The sequence below is a fragment of the Tinamus guttatus genome, unplaced genomic scaffold (genome assembly GCF_059628265.1).
Source record: "Tinamus guttatus ecotype Peru unplaced genomic scaffold, ASM5962826v1 Tinamus_guttatus_pri_ptg000710l, whole genome shotgun sequence".
Lineage (NCBI taxonomy): Eukaryota > Metazoa > Chordata > Aves > Tinamiformes > Tinamidae > Tinamus > Tinamus guttatus.
Genome location: NW_028289244.1, coordinates 592,256 through 619,074, shown reverse-complemented (window position 1 = coordinate 619,074; position 26,819 = coordinate 592,256). Strand labels below are relative to the sequence as shown.

Genomic DNA, 26,819 nt, shown 5'->3' with positions numbered 1-26,819 from the left:
GAAAATCGCTGCCACGGTTTGCTGTGGACGTCAGAAAGTCCCATCTACTCAAAAAGCGACCAGACAAATTCATGTGGGAAGTGCAGCAGCAGCTGAGCAGAAAGGAGAGGCAGGAAGCCCCGCGGTGAAGACGGCTGGAAGGAAAGATGCTGCTGTGGGAGACAGGCTGAGTGCGAGGGACCTTCAGACCGACGTGGCAGGACTATTCCCACCTCCTGCCATTCATTAACTGGTTGCTTATAATCATTATTTGAGAGTTGCTCCAAGTGTGTCGTTATGCATTTAGGATACACTTGATTGCTTTTCAAAAGAGAAATTACTGTCTGAAAAGTATGCAAATTTGTAAATTTAATTATTATCTTCTAAACAACAGTAATTCTTGAACTGTGATCCTGAAATAGCCAAGATAAAAGGGACGCTGACTTCACTGGGTCTGTTCTGCACTTCATGCTAGCTCTCACTTTTCTGCCACTTCTCCTGTACAACAACTTACCATCTGTTCAGATTTGTCTGGTAAATCACTGCTTTCATAATTCTCTTCTTTTCACCATTGTACACTACCTTGGGTTCTTCCAGTTTTTGCATTGCTGAGTTTCTAGATCCCTTTTCCCTGTCAGTCAAAAAGCGATTTCCTTCTTGCTTTCTCCAACAACATATACAATCTTCATCTTCCAGAAAAATCAGTATTCCCCAGCATTCTGTATGCCAAGACTGAGGCAGGCAAAGTTTAGTTGGAAGGGCTCCAAACTACACATGGAAAAGCAGCAAGCGGCTGGGACATCATTCGACTTTCATCTTCTTTGGTGCAGAGGTAACTCATGCAACACGTCCTGGAGCCTTTCTGAGCTCTATCGGGGAGTCTGCTTTACAAAGAGTTCACGTCCACTTGTGTACCAATGCAAAGGCTTAGTATCAGGTAACACACACATAAGATGCTTTACTCAGATGAGCATGATTTACACATCTGAGGTACTTCAATATACTTATTTTTTAAACTAAGAAGAAAAAGTTAGAAAAAAAAGTCTTAAAACGGGAGGCATTCCCTTCCCCCTTGACGTGCGAACGGTGCCTTTCCGTGTTACTTGAAGCTTTCCTCAGGTTTCCTGGCCACGGTAAGGGGCAGGGAAGCCCTGTTCCCGCCCGTGGCCGGCCCTGCCATTCTGGGAGGTGTCACCGACGCGCACCGTCCCGCTCCGAGACGCTCCTGCACGGCCTCGCTTCCCTTTGGGCCCTTCTTTTGGAATACACTAGCGTGGGTTTTGGCTGTTAAGAGTCATAACCTTTCTTTACCGCGTACAGATCACAAATAATGTGGAAACAAAGCAACCCACCCCCAAATCCGTGCTCCAGAGCATGGGATACGAGGGGAGGCCTATCAGCCTGCTGGCCTTTCCCTTCTGCTGTGAAGAAGGGGCACGTAGAGCCACCTGCAGGGCAGCAAAACTGATGATTCATCAGCTTGAGAGAAGTTAAAGCAGAAAAGAGGAAGAAAAAATGTGCTAACGTAGACTCTTGTGTGAGCATTCCCTCTTTAACATAGCTTTGCACTTACTTTTAACCACAGAACCATGGTTTTACTGAAATGAAAACTCTGTTTATATTTGCAACTAACAAACATATTTCTGAGTTTTTAATGTTATCTGACAATTTTGATTGTACAGCTATCCCCAAGATAACTAAGTGAGGAAGTACTGTATCAATTGCTGCAACTCAGGAAAATCAAGGTAAAAAATCGAGGAAAAAAATCAAGCCTAAAATGCATCCCACACCAGGCAGGACATCTCGTCCCACTTCACAACTGCTGCTTCATCTCTGGTTGATGCGGTCTCCAGTTTCTCACTAGCTATCCGGGACTTAGCAGAGAGCAGATACACAGTGTATTTACATTTGTTTACTAGAGAGATTCTGACACATGTTGGAGCACCAGAGTGCACAGCCTCCGTAACAAGCCCTTCCTTTTCTTCGGTCTGCAGCAGAGGTCCCAGTCCAACCGCGGATGTAGGGCCCTGGGCTCCCTGCTCCCTGTTTTGCAGGCTCAGGGCACTTTCCCAAAGGCTCCTGCAGGCTTCTCCCAGCTCTGCTGTCTCAGATTCAGGGAAGGAGAAAGCAAGACACGGATACGTGGTGACAGGAAGTAGAATGAGCCCTGTTTTTCGTGGATGACTCACTCATACTGAATATACTGACAGAGCTATTGAGTAGAGAGATGAAAGTATAGGAGAAACCTTGATTTCAAATGATGATTATTCATACTGTAAAATCTGATACGCACTTTTAACACATTAAAATGCTGCTCAAATGCTTGGTTTAGCTTCATGCACAGCACAGCCTTCACTATATCCGACACAGAAGTAAGAAATGGACTTAAGCATTTTCAGGTTACCTTCTAGGTTCATGCCTGCTTGGAGACATTTCCGGTAGCGGCACGCTGGGCAGTTCTTCCTCCGGATCTTGTCAATAATGCAATCGTTTCTCCCAGCGCACAGGTAATTGTGCTGCCCTGTGTGCACAGAAACAAACAAAACAACCACGAGTCCTACAGTTAGGAGGCAGTAAACACATGATTTCCTACTTTGAAACACCCAACACAATTCTTTCTTTACGCACCGAAGTCAATAAATGTAAGAAGAAATCTTGTTTTTTTTTGCTATTTGTCAATGAGCAAATTCATAAAAAAAAATTCTCTTCCAATTTCTTAAAGCTATCCTCTTAGGGGTAACCTCTAAATACTTCCACAAGAGATGTAAGTAAACTCCAACACATTCTAAAAACATTACTTTCAAGGTTTCTGCAAATATATAGACACAGCTTTCAGAATTTATCCGTCAAGGAACCTCCTCATTGGTTTTAGAGGCTGGAATGGAAAAACTTAAGTTTGCTGGCATTTTTATGGATCCACAGATTGAGAGCGGAGTTCAGCATAGAAATATGGCAAACAGAACTAAAAATAACTGCATTTCTTAGAGCAGACAAGAATGCTAGTGATTCTCAATTGTATGAATAGCTGTCCCAAGATAATGTCCTGTAGAAAAAGATCTTATTAAAGATCTTTTTGCATCAGAGGATCAAAAAAGCAGGTGTTTTCACACCTTTGGTAGGGATAAAGCTGATGCCTATGCTTTTACACCATATTTCACAGTCCTGATAATACAACAGGGAGAAACAAAAACATTTCCCAAGTACTGAGCTAGGAACAACAGAACCCAACTGCTGTTCTAAGAATTTTCTTGCAGAAGAGCTCGATTACGGGATTTGTTTCAAAGCAGCTGTGGAAACTGTGGGTATGCAAAGTCTATTGCCATGGCTTTAGTCAAGCTTCTTTCCAGGGAAGTGTTTCATGTTTGATATTCCAAGGAAACCTTGAGCATTTTCCTAAACGAACCTCCAAAGCCTTTTTATTTAAAGATGACCAGACATTGCCGAGCCTTTATAATTTTGGTATTCTGAGATAAAACAGTGAATGGAAAGGCAAATCATTGTTCTGTTTACCATTATTAGTGTATTACTACATATAAAGCAAATATCCTTGTATACACACGTGAAGCAAACAGACAAATATTTGTAATCCCTGCAGCAGAACAGGGAGTATCATCTTCAATTTCACAAATATGTTTTATTCAGATCATGGTAGAGTAAATAATGTAAATATGGGTGCTTCAGCTCTAGATTTTTTTTCTGAGCTGTTTCTTTTTTTCTTGATAAAAGGCTTCATCTTCATGAAAGGATAGGTTTCTTAGTTTCTTACGATTAATACCTGGCCATTCCTGCCTTTTTTAGAGCTGTTTTATTTCTTTATGTTAGATTACATTAAAGCCTTCTTGCCACATCGACATTTGTGAATGAAGGGGCGAAGCTGCTTCCCCGTCCTGCTGCCCCGTGTGAGCGCTGCCCGGACGCGCCGGCTGCACAGAATGAACCCACCTATATTTGCTGCTTAAAAGCAGACCAAGATGTCTAACAAATAACGTGGTGCTAAAGCTTGGAAGGGGGCAAGCAGAGATCTTCCCAAGAAAAGTCACTGCAGATACAAGTGCTGTGCAGACAGGACAACCCTGTTCCACAAATCACAGCCCAGAGCACCGCTCCGTGGCACGAGCTCCGAGCTGAAATCCAGTTGAAAAAATGGTTTCAAAAAATTAAATAGTCTGATTACGCCCACCAGCAACTGCATCAAAAGGGCATGAGACAAGAAACCTCGTAGGAGATATTTGTAACTAATGATGACATAATTTTGGAATAGAGGAATCACTGTCGTTGGAGACTCGCTGCGAACGTACTTTGCAATTTGCCTGCATTCAGTTTGAAGCAGTCAGGGACTGAGGTGCAACCTTGCTCATTATATAATGGCTACTTACACAGCTCCCAAATCATACGCTGCTTCGTCTGCTATACACAGGACGGTGTCAGGTTTCATTTTCCAAGATTTTTATTTTCTAAAATGATTTTCTTCCTGTTATAGGCAGAAATCTCAATGGTCCAAAACCACACACACATTTCTGCTACCCCTAGTGTATCATGCATGAACATTTATGTAATATAATTGCTACTCCTTAGAGCAAAAAAAAAAAAAAAAGTACAATTTTCACGATCGTGCATATGAGATATTTATCGACTTTTCTGTATGGTATTATAGAAAAAGTAGAACATATTAAAATTAAACCCCCAAAACTTCACAAGTCCTGTCCCCTACACGGACACACATATCTGTGTATAAACAGGACACGTAAACAAAAACAACGCAGTCAAAGAAAAGGAGAGAAACAAGCAGCCACGGTAACAATACCTCCTCTTATCCTGCAAGTGAATGGCAGCATTTTATAAATGTAAATGCAATCTATGCTTCAGATAATCACACCATTATCAATGTTATTTTACTATGAAAAGAACAGTGATAGAACGCTTGGGGTTTTCCCATAAGATTCTTCCAATTACACGTATTCCACTGAAGCTATTAGACTGTTCAAAACCAAATTATTTTTACATATGTGGATTTTATGTTTTTAAAGAGTATTTCCTTAAAGGCGTATCTCACCTTCCACGGCTCTTTTGAAGAACACTTTGCAGCTGCCGCACGTCAGAACACCATAGTGGCACCCAGAGGCCTCATCAGAGCAAACCAGACAAAGCTTGGGAGGTGGTCCCGCCGTCGCTGAGGTCGTGGATGGAGAAGAGTTTACATCTGATCTCATGCCAGGGCTAAGAAAAAGCACAGAGGCACTCGCAGTTAAAATCCATGGAATACAGTCAAACACGCTATCCATCATGGCCGGAAACTATCTTTATTTTCCAGCACTTAAAGCTCTGCACGCAGGTAAACCAATTCACCACGTACAAAGGAAGAGTCGGGGTCTTAACCATCCTTTTTGCTGAACACCCCGCAGCCCGTGGCACAGACCTGCTGCCAGCGCTCCCGGCCACGTGGGCAGGGCAGAGCAGGGCAACGCTGCAGCTCCTCACCTGGCTTGCACAACGTTTAAACCATTCCAGTGACGTTTCCACACTGTATGCTCTTCTTTTGCACAGAAAATGCTGTCAAAGGGGCTCCAGTCTCTTGCCAGGTGAGGCCAGAAACCCCCTTTCCTGCACCTTCCCAGGGAGACGCTGCAGAGCGTCCCCATTTCTTGGTGTGGAGCTAAAATGCAAGCGAGCGCTGGCTCCTGCGTTGAAACAACCTTTTCCCTCTCAAGAAAATGTGAGTAGCCTTGGGCACGCAAGCAGACATGAACACAAACCCGAACAGCGTTGTTCTCCAACACACACAAAAACTTTGTGTCCAGCCCAAATGAGAACGCCCGAACGACTCGAATGCTTCAACGAAGTCCAAACTTTGATAAATACGGGACAGGGAAAAGTGAAAATGACTGAAGCTAGAGAAAAAAATAAGGAAAGAATTAGCCTGTATAGGCACACAAAAACACCAGATACCTGCAGAAAAATAAAGCCAAAAAACCCCCCACAAAAAACAGAGGCTGAGACAACGGGGAGAAAAGGTGCCCTGGCTCCAGTAAAGACAGCGGAGCAGTAAGCGATAAAGTGGCCAAGAAGCCAGAGAGCAGCACAAGGGGCTGTGCCGAGCTGGGAGAGGGGCCACGGCAGGAGGAGCGAGGAAGGGAGAGCGGCCAAACACAAAGAGCAGGGCTGGGAGGAGGAGCGCGGTGAAGGCTCCAAGGGGAAGGGCTGGCAGCACAAGGAGGCGGAATGGGCCAGCCTCGAGGAAAGGGAGAAGAGAAAGGGCTGCCAAGGGGAGAAGAGCCCTCTCCCTGGCAGGGCAGCCCCACAGTCTGCCCAGCAGCCCCTCGCCCGCAGGCAGCGCTGCGGACGTGGCGACGTTTCCTCCACGCGCGCCACGAAGGGGCTGCCCGTTCCCAGCCCCGGCCACCCTGCACCCGGAGCGGCGGTCGTCTCGGGATTCTGATCGGGCCTGCAATCCACATGATGGATTTTGTGTTTTCTAATTATTTATTCTTCTTTTAAAGAGTAAAACGCTACGCACCCACAACTATAGGGAAAGAATGTCAAGGTTGCACAACAAAGCACTCAACATCGAAGCCAGCACAGAGAGTAATTTATCCCATCTCCCTTGAGTTGGTGTCCTCGCAAATGTGCAGCTTTAATTACAAGCTCCTCGTAATTCTTACAAAGTTTGTCTGCTCCTTCAGCACAGAGGTGCTCTGGGAATTAATAACATAGTGTAATGAAGTTGCTTTGGGTATGGGCCCGTCTCCTGCAAGGGGGCAACGTGCAGACAGGAGGTCATGGCTGTGGGTTTGCAGGAAAGGAAACCTCGCGGTGGAGGCAGCTGAGAACACAGACCTCCTCCTCTCCCCATGGCAAAGCTCTGCGTGGGGGCATTTGATTAGTATCAACCCAACTGGTTGAAAAAAACCAAATGGTCTGTTCCTGTCTTCATGCAAAACTGGAGATCTGAGAGACGATTGGAAGAAATGCACAGGAGCAAACGAGCCGTGCTCCATGTGCTGCACGCGAGCTCTGGGCTGCGCTCTGCTCCGCGGTCGGCCAGAGCTGTGTGCTGCAGCTCTGCGCACCGAGTGCCTCCCGCAGAGAGAGGAGCCCTGCGCACCTCCGGCACGGAGAGAGGAGCCCTGGGCGCTTCCAGCACGGATGGAGGAGCCGTGCATGGTGCGGGCATCTCCAGCACGGATAGAGGAGCCCTGTGCACCTTGAGTCCGTGCTTCCAGCACAAACAGGGCAGCTCTGCATGGTGTGGGAGACTCCAGCACGGATAGAGGAGCTGTGCGCGTTGTGCATCCTTTCAGCACGGATAGAGGAGCTCTGCACCCTGCGGGAGCCTCCAGCTCAGGTAGAGGAGTCCTGCACAGTGTGGGAGCCTCCAGCATGGACAGAGGAGCCCTGCGCGGTGCGGGAGCCTCCAGCCCAGATAGAGGAGCCCTGCGCGGTGCGGGAGCCTCCAGCACGGACAGAGGAGCCCTGCGCGGTGCGGGAGCCTCCAGCCCAGATAGAGGAGCCCTGCGTGGTGCGGGAGCCTCCAGCCCTGCGCGGTACGGGAGCCTTGCGTCCTGTCTGCACTTCCAGTCTGGATAGTGGAGCCCTGCGCACTTCCAGCCCAGACAGAGGAGCCCTGTGCGGTGTGGGTGCCTCCAACCTGGATAGAGGAGCTGTGCGCGGCGCGAGGCGGCCGGCTGCTCGTGGCGAGCCCGGCTCTGCCTCGCCCTGCACTCTGAGGCAGCAGCACTCGCGCACCCCACGGCTGCTCCTCGTCTGCTGCTGTCCCGACGCACAACATGTGGCTGTGACCAGGGGGACCCTCAGGGTTAAAGAACTCGAGTTTCAGGTGTTTCAAAGCAGGGATTGCAGAATACTGAGCACGTCCACCTGAGTTCAGGATCTCTATGCACCAAATACAAACTGAAGCCTGAAACGCTCAGGATAGCAGCCAGCATCAGGGCTCGCCCATCTCTGCGCAGCCGGGTGCTGGGATGCGACGCGCGCGCAGCTTCTGCCCAGTGCCCCCGGCGGGTCACGGCCGCTCGCTAGCGCAGCCACCACCACACCGCGCGGCCGAGGAGCAGGTGGCACCGGCTCTGCTGACACCCGTCCCGCGGGGCTGGGAGCCGGCACGTGGAAAGGCAAAGCCAGGCTTTACGGAGACTCCCCCAGAGAAGCTTTGCTCAGCGCTCTGCATGCGGCGCTGCCGGAAAAACAACACGGCAAGGCCAAGGCCCAGCAGTGCCGCGCCGGCCGGTCTCCCCGCCACGGGGGGACCCTCGTGGGCTCCCCAGTGCCCCTGTCTAATTGGACGGGTCACACAGATGATGGCTCCAGGCCCAGGGCTCCCCTTCCCTGGCATGAAGCGCACGCACTGACTTCTGAAATTCTGTTTTTCTGCACCTTGCTGATCCACAGGGAAACAGAATTCGACAGAATTTCCAGTGCTACAAACAAGAAAGGGTGTTAGTACTAGGTGATGGTTGCTACCTCCAAACAAACCACACCAAAACCAATAACCACCACCACCAAAGATTATTAAAACAGTAATCCACAGGAGTCACTGATCATTCAAAATCTACTCTATTTTGCTTTTTATCTAAGGGTTTTAGGCCAAGTAGCTCCTTTTCTTACACTAGAACATCTCGGTTTAGGCACTGAAATACACAGCTCAATTTTCAACAGTGCTGGCAGTCCGTATTCTAAGTGAGGAATATAAACTGAGAATTTGTGATAAGTAAAGTGTTTAATAACAGAAGAAGAGGGAAGCATCTTTCTAAAGGCAGTTTGAAGACAGCTTATTTAGATACAAAAATAAAATTCCTTATACCTTGTAAATTTATGACAAAACCATTTTTAAGGAAACATTCATCAAGTGTTATAGCAACTACAGAAGTGCCGAAGCTGTTCACTCACCTTTAGTTTTTAACAGGGCTCATTTTCTTTATGAGCAGCATAGAAAACGTAATATGAGAAAGAAAACAGATGATATGACTTACAAAACTAAAAATAAATTATTACATTGATTAATAAAGAAGTAGCCAGCAATCTAATCCGGCTCCTGGCATATCTTTTCAAGCTTGGCTATATCAGATAAGGCCACTATTTACTAACTGCATGGAAAACTGCCAGATACTGCCTGTTCCCTGGCTGTGTAAAACAGAATTCCGTATGCCCGAAACATAGAGAGCTGTATGGATCATGGAGCACAAGGGCTAAGTGCAAGAATTCCACATATCAGGCTATAAGCTGGAGTGAATGTGTAAAAAATGTGATAGTTGGAGATCTAAAACCATTTGAGGTTTAATATAAGCCTTTTACCTATACACGATTCGGGTAAGGCGGGAAGAGGCCCGTGAGTACATACCAAGGGAGGAAGAAGGGCAAAATGCAATATAATAAATAATAAGAAATAAGAAGATACTTTTTAACTATTAGCAGAAAGGTGTCTGAAGCCAACAAAAAAACTAATAAGCCATGATCCTTATATAGATGAAAGAAACAACATATATACACAAAAGAAGCCTGAAACACACTATTCCAAACGTTCAGAGAAGCAGATTCCTCCAACCCTCCACTGATCTTGGAAAGAAGGCTCCGAGGCGGGCGCAGGGTCTGGTGGGAAACGGCCCCGCCGCCAGGCACGGACAGCAGCAGTCCTGGAAGACTGCTAAACTGGGAGATCAGATAGGGCTGATCATAAAGCTGACAACCCTGTAATTAGCTATAAAAATGTGAGCAGAAAGATACGACAGATAAAGTTCTGCGCTCTCCGGAAGGAGCTTCCTTCGCTTTGGCTGTTAACTGCTTGAAAAAAAATACCACTTTACTCTTTTCCTGCTTCTGGCTGTCTTTACTGTGAACATTTTATCACCTCCGATACAACACAGAATATATATTCCTGCCATAAATTAAACACCCATAAACACTATAATATCATTCAAAAACCCGACATTCCTGTCATCTGACATTATTAAATGACAAAAATCTCCAGTGGGATAATGAAGAGACAACTCCCACCATTGACTGTAGTTAACAGTCATTTGCCCCATACGACGGTGGCGATGGCACCTGGCAGCCCCCGAGCGGAGCCACCGCCACATCCAGGGGCTGCGCCAGCCCTGGCAGGGCCTCACGCGAGGCAGGGGTCAACTGAGGAGGGATTTTTTTAAAACTCTAAGTAAAATTAGCACCAATAGCAAGTTGCACAAGTGCAATGAAAAAAAAAAAAAACACACACTCAGTTGACTGTTTAGAAATGAAGTATATATAAGGAAAACATCTGCGAGCTACAGAACAGGAAAAAGAGCATCTCGGGAAATCGATGGGGCTGCTAGTCACACTAGAATCTGTCAGCTCAGCATTTTTCACCTTCTAAAATATCCATCGAGAAGAAAAGTTCAGAGGAAACTCATAATAAATAATTTTCTCAGACACTCTGACAACTGAGGTGTTCCCTGGTGCTATATAAATTACCAAGGCAGAGCACCTGCACCCGGCTCCTGAAAACCTCTACGAAAATCTAACTCCTGTCTGATTGCCAATTCTCATGAAAGAAATGGACAGGATATAGCGAGGGTGGGAAAAAAAAAACAGCTCAAAGATTGACTAAATTTATCTAGGTTCCAAGTACTGTAAATAAGTCTATTCATTTTGTTCCTACTTCTAAAGCAATACTTCACCCATAAGACCTGCATTCATTCCATGCTAAATCTAGACCACAAATATCATATGCCCTAAGTCTCAGCTCTCTAGCAGAAGCCACCTCAGTATTCAATTAACATATTTTAAAATTTTGCAGGTTATTTATCCACATAAGTAGTATCATCAAAATAACAGTGAAAACCATGTTTTTGATGCCACTGCCACCTGGGCCTTGTTCTTACCTTTATCGATGAGACCAGTGAAGGTGCTCGGCTGCGTACACCAACCCAGTACATTTTTTGATTTGCTTACTTCTTTATTAACTAGAAAACTGCTAATTACCTTTTGATGCCTTCTGAGATCAAGTGTAAAACAATACTAATAGAATTATAAAGACCTATTAAACTATTAAATTATACTGGTCAACTGAAAACAAGCTCCAAGTTTTTCTCTGAGGAGTGTGGGTTTTTTTGTTTTGTTTTTTACATTTTCACCTATGCATATGCCACACTGTTCCTAATTTGTATTTGCTGATTGCCCGGGCACAGCAGTATCGTGCACTCGGCCGCGCTGAGCGGCGCCGCGGCCCGGCTGGCAGCGCCAGGCACAGAGACGCCCACAGCGGCGGCGGCCGCTGCCACGAGCCCACGTTTCACCTCCAACTCTCTGCGGGCTCCAACCCGCGCAAGCCTCTGCCCTTTTGTTGATCTGGCAGCCTCCGTGTATGTTGCCAATGGAGATTAAATACATTGCAATTTATGTCAAAGTCAAAGGCCTCTTGGGGTGCCGACTTAAACATCCCTGCTGGCTCCATGAATGCATTAAAAAAACCCCAAACCAAACCCATAAAACTCAAATAACTTTTATACAGAACTTATCTATACTTGCGTTATCTTTCCTGCTTTTTGTTTAGAAACAGAACGGAACTGTTTTGGTTGAACAACTGTTCTTGATTACATGCACATTCCCAATGACGCCATAATAAATTAAGTATCTAAAACAGACTACAGTATTTAACCAAAGCCTGCAAATAAAGAGATCCAGCATTACTGTCCTGTGGCCCCTCTGAGAGCCAAGAGGATGGACACACTCCTCCACCATTCACCTAGGTAAACGACTTGCCGTGCCCAGACAATGCAGGGGGCACATTCTGGATTAATGCTCCTGTTTTGGGAATGTGCCTGTAACAGCACCGGTAACCGGGACTGTAACAGCACAAAGAATGGGTCAAGGAGCGAGGCCCTGCCTAACTTGCTTCATTTCTGAATACAGAAACTCAGCACAGAGATGTTATTTAGAGTCAGGTTGGTGTATACCATCATGCCTCCCCCTGAGATGGTCTGTGTATTTTATAGCAAACTAAAAAAAAAAAAAAAAAAGTACTAAGTTCATATTGACAAAATATTTTGAATATATGAGCCATACCTAAAGCAGCACAGTCTCATAATTAACCTCTGCAGCTATGGAAAAACACACATCTTACTACTCACTTTAGCACAGCTAAAACAGATTGCATGATTCATTGCTTTGTATAAAGTTGCCTCAAATTATGCAAACATTTTTTGCTTACATTTCCAACAACTCTCATGTGCCATAACAAGGATGTTAACCAAAGTATCATGACTGAGTTCAATGCAAAAAAGGGGAGTTTGGTCCAAAATGAGGCAAGACCATAATTATTTCGATAATGAACTACTTTGCTTTCACATAGTGCAGTGCATTTGGATACCCAAAGCTAAACCAGAATGTATCCCTTTGCAGTGCACGCTGCTGCGCGGATCTGCCCACCTCCTTGGCGCTGCCAAGGGTTGATCCCCGCACAGCCAAGATTTCTTATGGAGAACCGGGACTGCCACCCGAAACTCGGTTCTCCGTAAGCATACAGAGAAGTAGTGCTGGTGCAATGAAAACCCGAGAGGAAAACAAAACCTCGGCACGGCCCAGCGCCGGCCACGCGGCGAGCGGCACCTCTTGGCACGCTGCCGCGGCAGCGCCAGCAGCACGGACACACGCACGGCCCCAAGACCTCCCGCCCGCAGGGATGGCACCACGTGGGGCCTCCGCACAGGCGTCACCACGAGGAGGCTTCCCAGGAGCTGGTATGTGCTTTCACGGTGCTCAAAGAGACATCAACGCGGCCGTTCTGAGCGCACGTCTCTAGCTGCTTGTGCCTTGGGTTCTGTAACAGACCAACGCCGAGAGCAAAGGCAAACAGCAAGTGGCGCGAGAGGAGGCACCACTGCGGAGGGTCCCCAGAAGGGCTGGCGGCAGCGAGCACAGGCCCCGCGGCGCAGGACGGGGCCCTGGGGATGCCGGGCGGCGCTGCCCTCGCCCAGGTGGCCCCACAGGTGCCCTGCTCCATGCCCACGGCGCCGCCCTGCGAGCCCGGCACCCATCGGGCCCGCTGCAGCGCCGCACAGCTCACGGGCCGGGGCCTGGGTCGCCTTACTGCAAAATGGCGTCTGCTCCCATTTTAGAGCTCACGCAGGAGTGAAAAAGAAACACTAACGCAAGTGAGTGACGTGATTTTTTTTTTCTTTTGGACACTCTCCAAAATGTAAAGGTTTCAAGGGCACAGGCAAAGCTTTCTTGGAATGGATAAATGGAAATTGATGTTGCAGCTGCAACCTTAGCTAGAGCTCCTGGGATTTCAAATGTACTACAGCTTTAAAACATTTATGACCAGAATATGATAATTAAGTTATATGTTCTAAACTATTACATTTATTACAGTACTCCCATAAAACAGCCAAATAAAACCTTACCTTAATTTCTGCATGAATCCGTTTACTCACATTTTTCCAAAGGTCTTTTTTTTATTACTTTCATTGTGCATCCTTGCTTCCTTAAATAAACAGACAGTAAAAAAAAGCAATAAAGTAGATTTCCCTAATACACCTTGTATTTAATATGCAGAATCAAATAATCAGGGGCCATCCTAGCTCCTGCCGCTTGCTGGATGGCAGCAGGTGCGTGCGAGGCACGGGGGGTTTTCCCTGCGGCTGCGGCTCACCCGCGCGCTGCACGCTAAGGGGCAGGGGGCTGCAGCTAGAAAGGCCCTGCAGGGCTGCCTAACGCACAGTTAGAAAAGTACAGAAACTTCCCAGAAGCTGCTGTGTGACAGCCTCAACACAACACATGGAACTGTTCCTAATCCGCCTCCGAAGGCGCCACGCGCTCTTTCTGCTCTCCGCAGCCACACAGGTAGCTGATCAACGCATGGCGCCTCTTGGAAGCGGTTTTACCTTTCTGATATTAGAACACTGAATGCTGTGAGCAAACCCAACACCAAGGCACCTGCCAAAAACGTAACATCTTAACAGACTTCTTTCCACGCTAATTCCATCCGCTGGCACAGTGAATTCTGAAGACGAGCACTCCGGCACAGAGGGGCTGCTGTGATCAAACCAGGCTGTGGAGCGTGAGCGCTTGGAGCGCTCCTTCCCTCCCGACAGCAGCCTCGCTCACGCTGCACCGCAGGAACGCGCACGACAGCACTGCCCCGACGGCTCCGCTCGCACGCCCGGCACGGGAGCGCTCCTGTCCGTCAGCACCGCAGCCACGGGCTGCGCAGGAGGCGAGGGACACGGGCAAAGCCGGTTGCAAAGCACGGATCTGAGACACCAGTGCCACAGGACGAAGCACAAGGAAGGAGCCAGCTGCAACAGCTGGAGGAAAGATATCCAAAAAAGCTAAGGGAAACACCACTGCAGTATCACACGGAATCAAACATACATAAAGCTATAAGCAGATTTAGACTTGAAATTAGAAAGTATATTTCTGCTATTTAGGAAATCTGTAAGACTTTTCTGCTATCCACATAATCCTACAATAGGAATCCTAAAACTTTTAGGAACGCACATACATAGTCTTGTTCAATATACTTAGTATAATTATTTTCTGTTTTGCTGTAAATATTAGTAAATAAAAATAAGCAAGCAGATATAAAAACCTAGCTTTGCTGAGGAGGAGGAGGGAAGGGAGGAAGCAGAGCAAGAGAAGCAGACAGGCACTTCTCTTCCTCCTTCCCCAAGGATGGCCCTGTGCAGCAGCGGGGCTGCGCGTCTCGAGGGCGAGACGGGAGCCAGCCCCTTGGCCACGACGGACGCGTTCCCGCCCATATAAAGGCGCTCGCGTTGAGGCTTTCCTCCTGGCACTGGCGTGCAGGCTTTGTCAACAAAAAGCCGACATTTACATGTGAACCGGCTTACTATGGAACATTAACCAACGTGTTACATTCCCCGCTCTGCTTCAGTGGAAATATATGAAGAGGAGGGAAGGCGATGCACGCCAATTTTAGATTTTGGCCTCGCTCCATTTGATATGGATCCAGAATGAGTTGGTTGACTGTTGAGTCATAGGTTGTTCAAGTGACATTACTTTACATTTGACTAGTTATTGTTCTTTAAACTTTAAGCAGGAGTTCGGCGGCTCAAAACCCACCAGCGAGCAAAATAAAAGGAGCCGGCGCACAGTTTAATTTAATCTTGTACAACAAAAAACAGTCTCCTTAAATGACATCTACTTTTAACAGCGCTAGCTAAAAGAAAAGATCCCACCTCACAATTTAAAACCTTCTGGCATATTATCCCATACCTGCAACACACACTAATACCTTCAAGATACCCTCCTTGCCAACAAAGAGGTGGGAAGGGAAACAAGAGCGTTCCCCGGCCACAACATCAGTGAGTGAAACAAGAACAATGTTGTTAGCAGATAAAGCAATAATATAACCCTGAATTACTAAATCAAGGTGCACCCTGTTAATTCACTTTAGTCAATGTTCATTATAAAATTGAATATTTAAAAAAAAAAAGCTAAATACTGCCATTTCAATACTGAATGTGTCCTCCTAGTAGGCATAAGAGTCCTAGTAAGGGTAGGGTTAAGAGGAGGGGCAATATGGATTTACATTTAACACAGGCACGTATAATCTAGACATGATTAGAAGTGATCTTACTGTGCAGACGGACTGCTTCAACAACAGAAACCTTCAGTGAAGCCCGACTGCTCCACTCATTTTCAGCAAGTCCACTCGCCTCACCTCTCCGCTCCGTCTCCTCCCACACCAATAGCAGTGAAGATCGCGGCAGGTTTGGATCCCCTCAGAAGGGAATGTTTTACATTCAATTCAACGTTACATCCATTTGTTTTCAGAAGAGCGATCAGTAATTAAGGAAACAGCTGGAGGAAGAACGTTAGTCTATCTTTAATAAAAGAAATGCAGTGTAGTACAACAAAAGCAATAACAGGAGAAATTGGCTTTATTACAATAACCTAGGCAGAAGGGAATCAGCTCTCAGAAGAGCTCCGAGACCAAAAAAAACCCAAAACAAGCAAAGCACAGGATCTTGGACACTTCGCTGGACAAAACCACTTTTGATGATTTTGAGATCTTAATTATAGGTAAAGATGATTGAAAAATGCTCTTCATTGCGTTAGAGGCCAGAACAAAGGTTCAAGGCCAACTCAGCTTAAAAATTTTGTAAGGTGCTTGCCCAGATGTGTGTAGATTTGGTCCATGCTTATTCACGAACAATAAAGTCGCTCATGAAGGTAATTTATGATTTTTCTTATGCCATTAGAGAGAGCAGTAACTTGTGTAGGAAAGATGGGGAGCAAATTCAGAAAGTCCTGGTGACTTAAGGATCAGAAGCAGCGGAAGGCCAGGAGCTCCACATGCAGCGTGGACATGGCCCTACCTTTCTTCCCACTTGGGAGCGTTTCCATGCTCCTTCCTAGCCACACCTGTGTATAAATACGCATGTCAGCTAAAAACTCAGCTTGCAAACTCAGCAAATAAATAGCACATTTCAGCTAAAAACTCAGCAAAACTCTAAACTGTACTCTCTCAAGTCTTACACAAATTTCTAACACCTTTACTCATACAGCTTAACTTTGTTTATCAGCCTCTGCCACCTTTGATGCAAAGAATATATACCAAAGTATTCTTAAAAAACCCACCTAGGAACAGGAACAAAAGTAATACGTGTTTAATGAAACAGAACCAGCACCCAAACTTCTGTAACATTTTCAAAGGGTCAAATAAAAAGTATTACCACAGACCTATAAGGTGCACACAGCTCTCACATGTAATTCTCATGGCACCTGTAAATCAACTTTATTGAATTATCTGGCAGAGTGCTATAATTACTTTTGTCAACAGCGTTAGGCAATTAAAGATAAAATTTCTGTTATAACACGCATACTTTGTAGGTTGTTATCTGTTATCTGCTTTTATTTCCACTTGGCATCCATACGTCACATTCGAGACTATCAAGATGTTTCACCAAGTTCTTGTTGTTTCATATTCCTGGACTTTAAAAAAGCTCCTTTTCTCGGCTCCTTTCTTTTCCATTATGTTCAGGCCTCGCTCGCTGCATCCCTCCTGTATTTTTCGTATTACTTTATCCACTTTCCTTTGTCCTCTTCCTCTCCCCCTCCTCCTCAGCCGTAGGAAGTTGCCGCCGTGCCCTGCCGAGCCTCGCACCGCTTCCTGGCCGCATTGTTCTTCCGTGCCTCTGTGTATTTTCCCTTCCTGCGCAGCGTTCGCAGCTCCTCCCAGCCTCGCCTCCATCTGCGGGTCTCATCAGCCGCCGTTCCCGGGGCCGCGGGCTGCAGGGAGGGCGCTGGGCACGGCGACGCGGCGCCCGCACGCCCCTGGCCCGGGCACCCCTCGCCTGGCAGTGCCTCAACCACTCAACCACATTTTACCTTAAATCCGAAGGATAACGATTAAATGATCTTTCACATTTTTTATTTCCAGTTTTAAATGGTGGATCTCCACTGTTCTCTTGGAAGGTTATTAAAACTTTCCTGGCAAGAAATTTTTCTTTCCCTTCCTGAATTTCAGTGTCAATTACAATAATTTCCACTCTTGCAAAGGTTTTGATGAAGATTACGAAGCTTTTACAAGGTATCACTATCTACCACTATCTCCCACCAGTTTTTGCTCTCATTCTGGTCACTCAGCTTTGCTATCACACCTGCTCGCGTTACCTCAAACAGAATTTTAACTGATTGTAAAGAGATAATGGTAATTGCTTGAGATATACTTAATGCAGCCCATACTGCAGTCAGTTCTTCAACAACTTCGTAAGTCATTGCTGCCGAATTTTCGTGTATATATTTATCGTAACAACTACCAGACTATGAAAGTATAAAGATACGGATTGAAAAGATGACATGGCAAGATGGGGTCTGTCAACTACCCGCTATGTCTTCCTGTCCTCAGAAGACTATACCGCGTCCTGTCCTGCAGATTCTGCAAGCGAAAATCAAATCAGACAAGAATTAACACACCCTAACTCGCTATATATAATGTAGGATAATGAGGGTCCCAATTAATGTCACCTAACTTCAGGGACAGAAAAGATGCTTATTTTAGAAGCGCAGCCACAACGAACACTTCTGTAACGAAAACAGTGAAACACTTAACAGCAGAGAATAATTCAAGCGCTTTTCTGCCCCCACTGCCTCCTGTAGCGAGCTGAACTTCCGATAATTATGCTCCTAAATTAGAGATCTCAGCACTCTTAAATTTAGATGAGATTGACTAAGGCCTGAATATAAATTACACACAATTATAAATTGTTATTTCAACAGTATAAATAGTAGTGCCCCGATAAGAAGGAATTATTTTCTTAACTACAGGCTCACGCATCAGCTCCGCTCTTCAGCTGCAGGTATTTACACTCGTTATAAAAATTTCACAGTATTTATCAATCTTTGGGTCCACAACGGCTCTATATGGTATTTCCTATATGTGAAGATCCCCCCGTGAGGTCTCGCTGTGCTGGGTGGGACCAAGCTGCCTTCGCTCCTCGCCGCGCCGCGGCTGGAGCCGGCGCCTCGGCTCCCTGCAGCTCGGAACGGAGGCAGCTCCAGCCCGTTCTCCACTGCAAGAGTCCATGAGAAAAAAAAACAAGAAAAGCCACCCCGCACAAACAGAGCCAAAGGTCTGTATTTTTTCAACTTAGCTGTAGATGGCTTGAGTGAGGCCAAGAACTGGAGATAAGCAGGCCAGCCTTTTCAAGGAGAGAATGATAAGCGTTTCCCTGTATTGCTTATTCTTGCAGTTTTAATCACCAGTCTTGCAGCATCTGGCCTTTTTCCTTTAGCTTTGCTGAAGAGATTACAATTGTGAGAATCTCTCTTTTCTGAAGAAAATCTCCGCTGAGCTAAAAACCATATGCAGGGTTCAAAAGGCAAAGAAGAAAATTCACTTGAGTATTTTTCTGCATCTCATGATTAAGTCAAGTCCCAAATCCCAGTATTAGTAGTACTTTTAAGTTTTAAAAGCAAAACTTAAAACATTTTAAGCACTTTTTGATGAAGGGGAAAATAAATGGCTCAAGGAGCGATTCCCAGCTCTCTGCTCATGCTGCTCGAGCAGACTCCAGCTGTGCACTAACGGAGCACAACGCTCCTGCACCACGCTGGGGCCAGGTCTGGGTGTGTGCTGGCGTCCGTGTACACAAACCATATAGAAACAGGCAGGTATTTCCAAATTCTAAATATCGTGTGAATACGGCACGTTCAGAGGCCTGAGGGCACTAGGGATTGCACAATGCGGAGGCTAACGGAGAACTAACTACAGCCTCAGCTGCGTGGCGTTATGTGCGTGTCCACTTCAGCTTTGTACCAAAACTCTCTTCCTACAAACGCTCCAGACGTGACATAAACCCGGTCACTGCTTTCGTACTGTGGCACCAGTAGATCGCTCGCTAGAGCTTACAGTATTCTCCAGCGGTCAGTGTGCTGGGAATTCTCCAAGCTATTCTGTTTTGTGGTAAAGTATCTTTCAATAAAGGCACCAGTTAGAAACACAGCTTTTTAGGTCAGAAAGGGACTGCAATTGGCAATAAAGACAGGGCTTGACATGACCCAAGAAAACACCTGAGAAACACAAACTCCACCAGGATACAGCAAAGGCACGGGTAGGCTTTAAAGGGCTAAAGTGTTGGTATAGAACATTTATAGTAAAGATAAACATTCAAAATATTTAGAATAACTTCTATCATCTCTTTCAAACGTGGTTTCTGAATTTATTCTGAATTCTGATAGAAAACCAAAGCATTTTTTTACACACAGGTTTAAAAGAAAGCCTCCTCCATATCCTCCACGCATAAGAATTTTGTTTCAAAGTTACTAGACATGGCCAGAAACAAGGCCTCCACTTTCAAACCTCCCTCTCCTGAACATCTTCATTGTTTTGACTTTAAGGACACAGAGTGTTAGGTCTCCTTCTCCGACTTTCTAAAGCCTTGGAACAAGCTCTGAGAACACACTCGCTTATTCAGATCCGTCCCGGCTGCTGCTGCAAAGCAAGTGCTAGTCTCTATTTTAGTATTCAGCTCTATTACCCCCACGAAGGCAAAACAAGCCCAGCAGTTGCCAGAAGTACAACTGCTCTTACCAAGCAGTATTGCTTGGATGAGGATAGTCTTGTTTGAACAGATAAGCATTTCTGCAGATTACAGAAGGAGATAAAATGAAGTTGGAAACCAGATTCTATACAACAAATAAGTAAATTAACCACAAAGAATATCTGTGTTGCCGTTTCAATTGTATTGCCAAGATACTCTCGGATTTTCTTTCGACTTCAAATTAAAGGTCAACAGAGATTGCATCTGAGATTGCTGTTCAAGAAACAATTACTGTAAAATTCCCTTTAAAAGCACACTTGCTTTACCAGCCAAACAGCTACAGGTTCTTGGTAGAGGTGATATTAGGTTAAAAGGGCATAGCCAGAGCGGCCTGCCCAGCGCTGCGGCCGGTGCCTGCGGGAATCCTGCCCTGCTCACAGGGGCATCACTGCCACCCCTCACCCACCTGGAGGGGTTTGCCGAGCGCAAGGATTTCCCTAGGAACACGCAATAATATTTTGAAGGAAGGCAGGGGAAAAAAAAGAAGAAATCCATTAAAGGGAGCAGCCTTCCTGGGCAAGCTACAGCATAACTGCACAGGCGAAAGGATCGGTTACAGGCACTCACCAACTCTGGCCATTCCACAGCTTACAGTGCAGCTATATTTAACTCCGCACTACAGAATTAGACCACTCAGATATTGGAAGAAGTCCGGCCCCACAAGTGCAAAATGCCAGGCTACTGAGGCCGAGTACGTCCTGCTACCTCAAGCACTTGGCTTGGTACGTTCTTGGTAACCTTCCCCTACCTTGCAGTTCAAAATAAGCCAAAAATACCAGCAGCAAAGGTAGTTTGCAAAGTGAACTCTGAGGTTCACTACACCAAGAGCTGGTGATCAGGGAGCGAGGAGCGCCAGGAGCCTCCATGCAGCGCCAGGAGCCTCCATGCAGCAGGAGCCTCCGCGCAGCGAGCGGGGCCCTGCGTGCTGGGAGCCTCCGCGCAGCGCCGGGGGCCTCCGCGCGCCGTGCGGCGAGCTGGGCCGCGCTCGCGTCCCTGCCGGGCACAGCTCACCGGGGGAGCAGCGGAGCGCAGAGCGGCGCAGCCCCGGGAGCCGGCCCAGGCCCAGGCTCCTGCTGCGCCCGACCTCCTTCCAGGCGAAGGCCAAGAGCTCCCTCCAAAACGTATTATGCCTTAACATCTGATTAGCGCTAATATCCTTCCCCAATTTAATATTTATGCCAGGAAAGCTATTTAATTGGAGGAAAAAAGTTTTATTTTTTGAATTTGAAGGGGAAGGAAATGACCAAGTAAAAAGGCATTCTTCTAGGCCTGAATGCAAGTCACAAGCTGCAGGAGCGGGGAGGCCAGCTGGCACGCGGCCCATTTACAGTAAGTTGTTTACTTGTTGTCTAACCAGCGATAAGTATAAAGTGGATCCGTGAGCCCAGAAGAATTCAGGTTTCTGTTGAGAAAGGAAGGAAGAACAAGGAGCAGATGAGCATTAAAACGCTGGCAGCCAAAGGCTCCTGCTGCTAATTCCATGTTAGCACAGCACTTTGTTAATAAGTGCTTAGCAAACTTAGCAAGTATGAAATTAAGACCCTGTTGTGTTGAACGAGGCAAGAACACATAGCGCACGGCAGAACGGTATTGCTGGTGAGCAGCAACGCCGCCGGGGCCGCGCTCCTAGGGAAGGCGCCAGGCACTGCCCTTCCCCACGCACACGTCATTAGGTGGCAGATTAGGCAGCAAAGCTTCATTCTGACAATAATACAGCATTTTCACCCACTGCGGCAGGCATTGCCAGCTGATGGCACAGTGCAAGCAAGGGTCACCAGGAGGGGAACACAGCAGCTTTCAAAGGCCAAAAAAGCCTTTAACAATGTGAATTACCCACACCTGATGCTGCAATCCTGTGAATTGCTTCATTATCCAATGCAGCAGCACAGAAAGATTTGCTTGCAGGACGTCCAAGCCTGGAATAGCCAAAGCTCTGTGCAAGGAGACCAAAGGCCAAGGTAAGAAAGAAAGCGTCAAGACAAGGGGAAGCGGCCAAGGCAGAATTTGCCAAGAAGAGACTGGAGATAATTATCACACACTCTCGTGAGCGTCGCGATATTTTTTAAAAGCAAGATTAACAATAAATACATACAAACACAGACCCTGACGACACCAGATACGTGCAGAAAGGAGAGCTGCGATGCTCCCTGGCCGCCTTCATGCGCGCAGGAGCACGAGCGGAACGTGATGGAGACGCCAGCCAGGACGTCCCCAGTGGGGAGAGCCAGAGATGCCACTGCCGGAGCGCGCGGGGCAGCGCCACAAGGGTCTCGGCAGCGCCCAAGAACCCCTTCTCGAGAGGCTGTGCAGCAAACGCTGTTACATAACTTTGCTTTGCACTGCTATGAACAAAACTGCAGCGTACAGGAAAAACCCGGCTGCTCAAACACTAGCAAGAAAAAAAAAAAAATCTTTGAAAATTATCTGAAAACATCTGTTGACTCAGCCCAAGATAAAAAAAATGATCATGAGAGCAAAGTAATGGATATCAGAGCAAAGCAACATCCTACGACGTTGCCGTTAGTTCTCCTCCAGCCTCGTCTCACTTATACTCACAAAATTCCCGTAAAACGCAGGCGGGAGGAGCTCGTCATTGCGCTGCAGCAGCGGTGCCCACCAGACACCTACTAGCCCTCAGCTTGTGTTTGTTACCGTTCACTTCTACACTGCAGCAAAGGCCAACTCCAAGCAATTAATCCTGTGCATTACCTACACATTTCACTTTCATAATTAATGTTCAGCTTATTTTCCAGTAACTGGCGCAGACAAAAAGCGGGACAAAATACAGCTTGTAGTGGTTTACCTCCGCCGCTCGCTCCGTTGTGCTGTGCTCATATCCTCCCTGCTCGCCGTGCGGCTGAGCAGGAGGCAGAGACACGACAAGAGCTCCTGCCGCGCTGCCAGGCTGCCCCAAAACCATCGATGCAGACAGGTTTACAAGGCCAAACGTGCCTGGGAACTAGCTCCCTGCTCCTCTAATTGAGCAGATAAGGTACAAAGACCGGAACCAAAGCGTCTTCCATGATGCAGGTAACCAGAGATAGGGACAGTCGGGCTACTAGGGCCTCCCTTTAGCCTCAGGTTTCCAACGTCACACAGGAAGCAGGGGGAAAACAGGAACCGAGCCCCAGGTTACTCCTTGGTTCACTCCAACACCGCCACCAGCATGGGGGCACGGAGGTGACTGTCGGTAACACGCTACACAGGGAGGTCCAGGTCACCTTCAAGAATGGGGAATTGTCAAAACGTAATTTCCACGTTTTGCTTTTGTCAGGGAGGAAGAGGTTCCACCAGAACATGAATCACAGAACTTTGCTTCTGGTCCTGAAATGCTGGAGACCAGGGAGGTGCAGGTCTGAATTAGAAGGTGAAGCAAAGTAATGGGATGTGCTGTTAGCCTTCAAACAGAGAAGAACAGAGGAATAATTAACATGATGCCTCTTTCTAAACAGAAAGAGGCATCAAAAGCTTCAGGACAGAAAACACATTAAGGATTCCAACACACACTCACTGCTTAGGCATCAGAAACAGCTTTACTCCCTAGAATTGCAATTCTGGGACATTTGTTCATGATTCCTAACCAGGGAAAGTTTACAAAATTACTGCAACTTACTGGCTGCTAGGTGAACTTGCACGTTATTTGGCCCATCCTCTTAGACTAGCGGCAAAAGGACTGATGGGATCTCCCAGTAACAGGGAGTATTTATTAGTGTCCAGCAGGTAAGCAAAACCTCCTGGATATGGCATTATTTATTCCTGGACACTGACAACCCACCATGTGCATTCCGAGAAAACAAAACAAAACAAAAAAAAACCCCACAACACTCTCCATGCTCTTTCCTAATATCCAACAAAATCTTGCAAAGAAACCCACGCTGAAGGCATCTTTGGCGTGGGAACTTCGAAGGTACTGGCAGCTATTGCTTATAAATATCAAGCAATCGTATTCGATATGAAAGAGTGTTTATAAGTAAAAGCACTGAATTTTATCCTTTGGTTTTAGAAGAGGAATATAAAGAGTATTATTGGAAAGGCTGGGATATTGCTAATCTCCAAACTTTCTCAAAGAAAAGAGCAATACCCTGCCTTCTTGGCAGGGTATATTCTGTACATATTCTGTATTTCCTGTGCTCTGCATTACAAACGGGCTGCGGGGCAGACCGCGCTCCTGCCGGAGCCAGGGCCTGGCTGCTCCGGGCCGCTACCGCCGGCAGCACAGACACAAAAACAAAACACTCTCCAACGTTGCTACGGGGATGGGAAGTGGGGAACAGGGAAATCACTGTGGATAGCAAAGGTGACAGAGCAACCCAGCCCAACAGAAGGCTTTAATTTTTACATATCTTTGGAACTATAACTACTACATTTAGAAAGTGAAGGATGGTTTTCAAATGTTTCCCTAGGCAGCTTTCTGTACAGCTGGCTTTCTGGAATTCTCTCGATTTATGTGTAATTTTTCCAGACAGAACCAAGCATGAAAGCACACGCATTATTTGTATATACACACACATATATCATGAAGAACAGCAGCGTGGCAGCGGGCGGGCGCAGCAGCTGCGTCGGTGCCGCAGAAGGAACCTGCCTGGAGAAACAGCCATTGCCCGCTACACGGCGGCTCCCACCACCAAGCCACCCCCAAGCAGTTCGAGGCTCCTTATGGAGCTTCTCAATCCATCCTGGCAAGCCGGTCCATCATGGACCAGCACCAAGGCTTGGAATAACCTGGGAAACGTTCCCTGATGATTAGTGGTGGGGGGCAGGCAGCAGCTGGGAAGTCACACGTGTTGGGAAGGGCGACCTCGCAAGGACAGATGCACGTGGGAGCGCCCAGACCCCTGCCTCTTTGGGGAGGTTTGCTTTAGTGTTTTGTTTTTCTTTTTATAAAGCTCTACAGCTCTCAAACAGCCCCCAGAGCACCCCACGCTGCTGCAGGCTGCAGGCGAGCCCGGGGCACACCAGCTCTGGAAGCCACCATCTCCTCGCCCCGTGCACAGAGCAGCGCTGCCTCCGCTGCAAAGAGCTCGCGCAGGAAAACCCCCGTGGAGGAAGCTCTTCCGAACACCCCTTTCATACCCCATGTGCACAGAGGAATGCAGAGGTGAGGAGCAACACAGCCCCTTCCCAAACAAGGGGCAGGCCGAACGAACACCCGTCCCTGTGCTGTCTGGGCAGACACCTCTGCAGAGCCCCCCAGGCCCCACGAACGGGCGCCCAAGCCAAGGGCTCCGTCCTCCCCACCCGCTCCGCGTCCTCCCAGCCAGCGCTCCCAGGGCTCCGACTTCTGCATTTCCATTTCACACCAGAAGTGCTGGCACCACATTTCAGTTGTTTTAAATCATTCACAACATTCAAGTAAGTCGGGATGTCTTTGAACAGACCTGTCTCCTCTAGACTTTGGAAAGTTAAATCATTCCCAAACTTGCTAAATTGTCTTTTATTAAAATGGAGGTGTCAAACTAGGTTGTCAGATGTAAAAAACGGGAGAAAGGGGGGGGGGGGGGGGGTGCAAGGAGCTCTCAGAAATCACCTGGTCTGGATTGTACCAAAACAGAACCTGTTAGGTGATTTTTTTTTTTGCTCTTGAAAGCAGCTAGTATTAAAATAGTAGCATTTCCAGACCATATTTGTGATGTGGGATCTCTTCCCTACTTTCTACTACTTCAAATAAGATGACAACAAAAAGAATAATATTCTCTTATTCTGTTTCAACATACAGCTTTTATAGCAAGTACCTGTTTGATACAATAATTTGGCATGCTCGTAAAGTCTAATCCTACCGAGCTAAATGAGAACATGGCAATTTATACCTCTGACATGAGGAGGAGAAAAAAAAAGAAAAAAACTAAAACCAAAAATAACTTGACACTTCCATTTCAACACAGCCTGTTTCCTCTGGAATCCACCAGAGGTTATCACTGAAATAAATAAATGAGAACAGCATTATAAAAATAACTCACTAATACATCTTTGGAGTTTCCGTATCAAAATACATGCATGTTTTCAGTAGAAAAATTGGTAGTAGAACAGTTTCATGCATTCATAACAGACCTGCTATCCAGAGGTGAAGCTGTTTGCAATGATACTAATGGTTAAAAAGCCAACTTCCTCAGGACACAAAAAGAAAAAAGTTTGCAGACATAATACAGCAGAGTGTTGAACCGAGTCCCTCACCCCTGGACACATCTACGTTCTGCTTTTCCAGCAACCCCTTATCTTCAGCCTCCTCCTTGGCAACAACTCGTGCCTGGTTCTGATGCCAGCGCAGCGCCCTCCCCTTCCCAAGCCCAGACAGGGCTCCTGCAGAGAGCCCTCTGCATCGGGAAGGTGGAGGAGCACGGGAGGCTCTACCTGTTCGGGGTACAGCAGCAGCTCTGGGTGTTGCATGGTCTTCCCGCTTTCAGTTTCCCTTTGGCCGATGCTGAGCTACAGACCCTTCCATATCACTGACCAAAGAAAGGGCCCCTTGGTTTTGGCGTGTGCTGCAGTGGAGTGATGGGCGACCGAGGGCCACGGCAGCCGCATCTGCTCTGCGGCGGCGCCAGCTTCAGAGCCTGCAGACACGCGAGGCACCAAGTGACGGGACAGCCCTCTCCTCTCCTATTTGGCGCCAGTTTTTCCCCAGATCAGCACATTTGAAACAGGATTTGCAGACTGCATTTATTACAAAGGTGCTGCAACAGAAAGACCTGGATGTGCGGCTCCTTCCTAACGCTTCGATTTGAATTACTGCAAGCACTAACAAACCCCTGTTATTTTTTACCCCCTCTCCCTTTCAGCCAT

At 46.9% G+C, this 26,819-nt stretch overlaps 1 protein-coding gene across 1 annotated transcript in view; it reads right to left on the bottom strand.

Moving 5' to 3' along the window:
• NR3C1 (nuclear receptor subfamily 3 group C member 1) overlaps positions 1–26,819 on the bottom strand; it is a 57,278-nt gene that overhangs the window by 15,961 nt on the left and 14,498 nt on the right. The window contains exons 3-4 of the mRNA XM_088536815.1: positions 5,033–5,196; positions 2,384–2,500 (exon numbers count right to left, since the gene is read on the bottom strand). Of these exons, the coding sequence (XP_088392941.1) occupies positions 2,384–2,500; positions 5,033–5,196 (281 nt within the window). The remainder of the gene's footprint in view (positions 1–2,383; positions 2,501–5,032; positions 5,197–26,819) is intronic.